Here is a 3,745-nt window from a genome sequence, read left to right on the forward strand (position 1 = left end):
CGCGTAGGAAGGCTTTTACAACTCGTTGAAACCCGTAAGAGAGCCCATTCCGGCTTCAAACTATGCGCCGACCCCCAACTGGACAACTCAACCGAAAAAATGGCTCTAGGCGCCCGAAGAAGAGCATTTGAACTCACGGATAGAGCGGAGAAACTAAGAAAAGAGTTAGCCAGTGAACCCGCCCAACCAGCGGACTCCAAGAATTTACCCGGGTTAGATCCCTGGTTTGCTCTTCTGTTGTAGTTGAATGCTTAGCATACATGATGGAACACAAAATCATGAAGGTCATCAATCTCCACAGAGATATAGCACGGTCTTAGGCGTTCTTCTGTTGCCTCGAAATGATGAGGCGTTTGCTGGCGAAGTTTTCTGCACTCTTCGTGCAATATCATTTCATTGTAGTTGCCTAGATAAAATTTGTCTACAGAAATCTACTTGTGGTAGCTGCCGGATTCGGTAGCACGCACAAACAATGATGATGTAGTCATAAAGGTATACGCATTTATGTATATGCGAAGCTGCGCCCGCAACGCAATCGGTGCCTCTTTTCCTGCTCATTTTTAGGTACTCTTCTCGCATTGTCACTCCCTTTGTGCACGCGCTTGCGTGCATGCATGCTCGTATGCATGGAGCAGAATATCCTCGCTGCTTGCATGTGTGGAGAACTCTCAAACGTCCAGGTGTCTTGACGTTACCGTTGTACGGGCAGAAGCAGGGGGAGGCACGTACGAACCAACTCAATGCTGAGTTTCTTCTTTTCTTCCTTTTTACTGCCTGTCAAGTGATGAGACTCCCAACCATTTAAATATCTGCCGGCGTTCAGCTGTGATAGAGTATAGAAAGTAAAGTGAATTACTAACCAAATGGCTCCTACAAAATGCCAGTATAATAAAGTATATGATTCTAGTCTGCTGGTTTAGGATATGGGATTTACGATGTCAGATTATGATAGGGTTTGAACTCCAAACAATCGGAAAGAAGATCTGAGGGGAAGGGTTAAGGGTAGCTACAAAGGGTTTAGGGTTCAGGTTCTAAGCAACGTGGAAACGATGCTCTCTTTAACAGGGCAAGTTGTGGTTGCGTTTGCCAACAACCACAAACAAACAAAATGCAACGGACGCTTTGTGTTTCTTTTTGCCTTCAGTGTACGCCTATGAAAAAGCAGTGAGGACGGAGGTAGAGAAGTTCATATACATATATATATCCCCGTGGGGTGGTTCGTCAAGCACAACAAAGTACAGATGCCAGTATAGCAGTGTGCATCTCCATGCACATTGTGCGGGCACGGTGTTGCCTGTTCTCAGCAAACCGTGCAGATCTTGAGCTGCTGTAGCTGCTGCTGCTGCTGCTTCTGCTGCTGCTCTCCAATACGGTAGCCACAGCAGGTGCAGCAGGAGCAGCAAGAGCAGCTGTAGCTGCTGCCGGAGCTATCTAGCTAAGGGAGGGGGCAGGGGCACAGCACTTTGCACGACATCTGCTAGAGAGACACTCTGCAATGTTTCCGTTACTGTTGTGAGAGCTGTCCTCAGCAACCCCTGCAGCAGAGGATGCGATGTAACTGAGTTTGCATATGCTGCTGCCTGGGCGCGTCGTTGTAGCCGTTGCAGCTGCTTGACAGCGGCAGGGGTGAGGCCCCCGCGCCCACTCGCAGCGAGCAGTTGCTGCAGTTGCTGCAACTGCTGCTGCTGCTGCTGGCCTGGCAAAAAGGTTGTCAGGTACTGCGCGTACTGCGCTGCCGGGCCCAGCTGAGAGGGGTCAAAGCCCTGCAGTTGCCGGTGTATGGCTGGCGCAGGTGCGAGTGAGTCAATATCAGGTGTATGCACACCAGAAGTAGCCGCGGGAGGGAAGGGGAGCGCTTCGATAGCAGAAATACTTCCCTCAGCATGCTGAAGGAAGTTTGAAGACTTGTTTGTAAGCGAAGGGCGTAATTCTTTTGCGCCCCCATTAGAAGGAAGCGAGACAGACTCCTCTCCGTCTCCGTATGAGGCTGCTGCTGTGTTGCGCTGCAGTTCTATGAGGGTTTCATCGCCCTTTACAAACAATTCACCTTCTTCTGCATGGTCTACCTGTCCCTCTGCCGCTTCCTCGGCTGTTTGCAACGCGTTGCACAAGGAGCTATCCGGAGGTGATTGAGGTGCTCTCACACTCCGGCTTCTAGACAAAATGCTTTTCCTTGTCTGGGTGTTTTCTTCTACATTTTCCGGCAGATACGAATAGGTGGGGGGAGTTGGAAGAACAGCGCCCTGTTGCTGCTGTTGCTGCTGCTGGGTTGGGATGGCTGCTGCCACGACGATGGAGAAAATTGAAAATGAAGAGGCAAAGAAGAACAAACAGAGAGGAAGAAAGAGTGCGACCAACGAAGGTCTATTAGCGCCTCTCTGCTGTCGCCTGAAGTGGCGAGTCATTGCTTGGGCTACGCCGCAAATGTCTACGTTGACGTTCAACAGTAAAAAGCAAGAATTCAACTTGAGAAAGGCAAGGCAACAAGCCTATAGCGCTGTTTTTTTCTCCTGGACAGTGGAGTTTCACCTGCCGCGGAAACCTGCACTTCCACAGGTGTGGAGTGGCCCAGAAGGCAGTTGTTGACGGGGAAGGGGGGGGTGGGGATGGTGTAAAAGAGAAGCGTAAATGGCTTTGAATTCCATAAAGCTATAATAAGGAAGACAATGCTGTTTCATTAAGGACGGGGTGCAGGGGGAGGAGGCTGCGCAGAAGCGCAGCTGCCATTCAGACCACTGGGCAATGAGACTGCAGCAAGGCTGCGGGAGCCAAACGCTCATTCAGAAACTTCATGTTCCATGAGCTCAGCTAGAATATTTTAATCCTTTAATTGAAATTCGAGGTTATAGAGTCTTGTTTCGTTGTATTGGCTACACCTGGACCCTTTTTCGGCAGAAACACATAGCGCGGGTGAAGCTGCGGATGGAGGAGGAAATCGGCATTCAAACGTGTTTATATTCAGATACGTGAAGTAAAAATAGAATGTATTGAAAATATTGTTTGTTCCTAATAGTTATTTCAGTTCCAGTTTCGCTCAAACGCCCATTCAAATTTCGTTGCCGCCTGAGGTTCGCGTGGTCAAATAGCGGTAATTCTGTACTACACAGGTTGCCGTTGAGCAAGAAAGTAGCATCCAATGAAGTGAAATTGATAATATGGTCTAACTCACCTTTACCTTTCACTAAGAGGCTCACATGCATATGCATGCTTTTCTTTGAACGCAGATTTCCTACTGCATCGGGGAGGCTTGGAGCGACGCATCCTAAGCAACTAAAATCTCTGTTATGTTTATTCCACCATGGCCCTGCTAAAGTACGACCGTACATTTTGTTCAGAATGCCGGCATCAAGCTAAGCTGAAGCCTATGCTCAGAGTTCGGTACCATAAGCAATCGCTCTCAGTGGTGTAGTGCTTGACCCGTTGCCCGTTGCTAGGCTTACCAAGAAGCGCAGCCACGTGAGTATCTAAGGAGAATAAGAAGCCAGTTTAAAAGGAAGACAGCAGCCATCGCAGATAGCACAGTTGTTGAAGTAAGGACCTGACCTGAAGGGAGCCGGGAGAGTGCATGAGCGACCACCTTGGTGTGCTCGACTGTGAAGTCTTATTGCGTGATTTGACTAAGCTACCAAACACGTATTTGGCTACCGATGCTTTGAAAGCTGTTCGCCTTCCCTTTCATGGATTGATGATCGTTCAAACGGCGAAGTGCTTGCCGTACTACCAGACTGAATGGAGCTTCTCGTGC

At 49.0% G+C, this 3,745-nt stretch overlaps 1 protein-coding gene across 1 annotated transcript; it reads right to left on the minus strand.

Annotated features, from left to right (window-relative positions):
- Positions 1 to 1,427: 1,427 nt before the first annotated feature.
- EAH_00049900 (hypothetical protein, conserved) lies at positions 1,428 to 2,405 on the minus strand (the record flags this gene model as incomplete). Its single annotated transcript, XM_013391320.1, has 1 exon — positions 1,428 to 2,405. The coding sequence occupies one exon, from the start codon at positions 2,403 to 2,405 to the stop codon at positions 1,428 to 1,430; it is 978 nt and encodes a 325-aa protein (XP_013246774.1).
- Positions 2,406 to 3,745: the final 1,340 nt, after the last annotated feature.

The sequence above is a fragment of the Eimeria acervulina genome, genomic scaffold (assembly GCF_000499425.1).
Source record: "Eimeria acervulina Houghton genomic scaffold, Eah_scaff819, whole genome shotgun sequence".
Classification (NCBI taxonomy): Eukaryota; Apicomplexa; class Conoidasida; order Eucoccidiorida; family Eimeriidae; genus Eimeria; species Eimeria acervulina.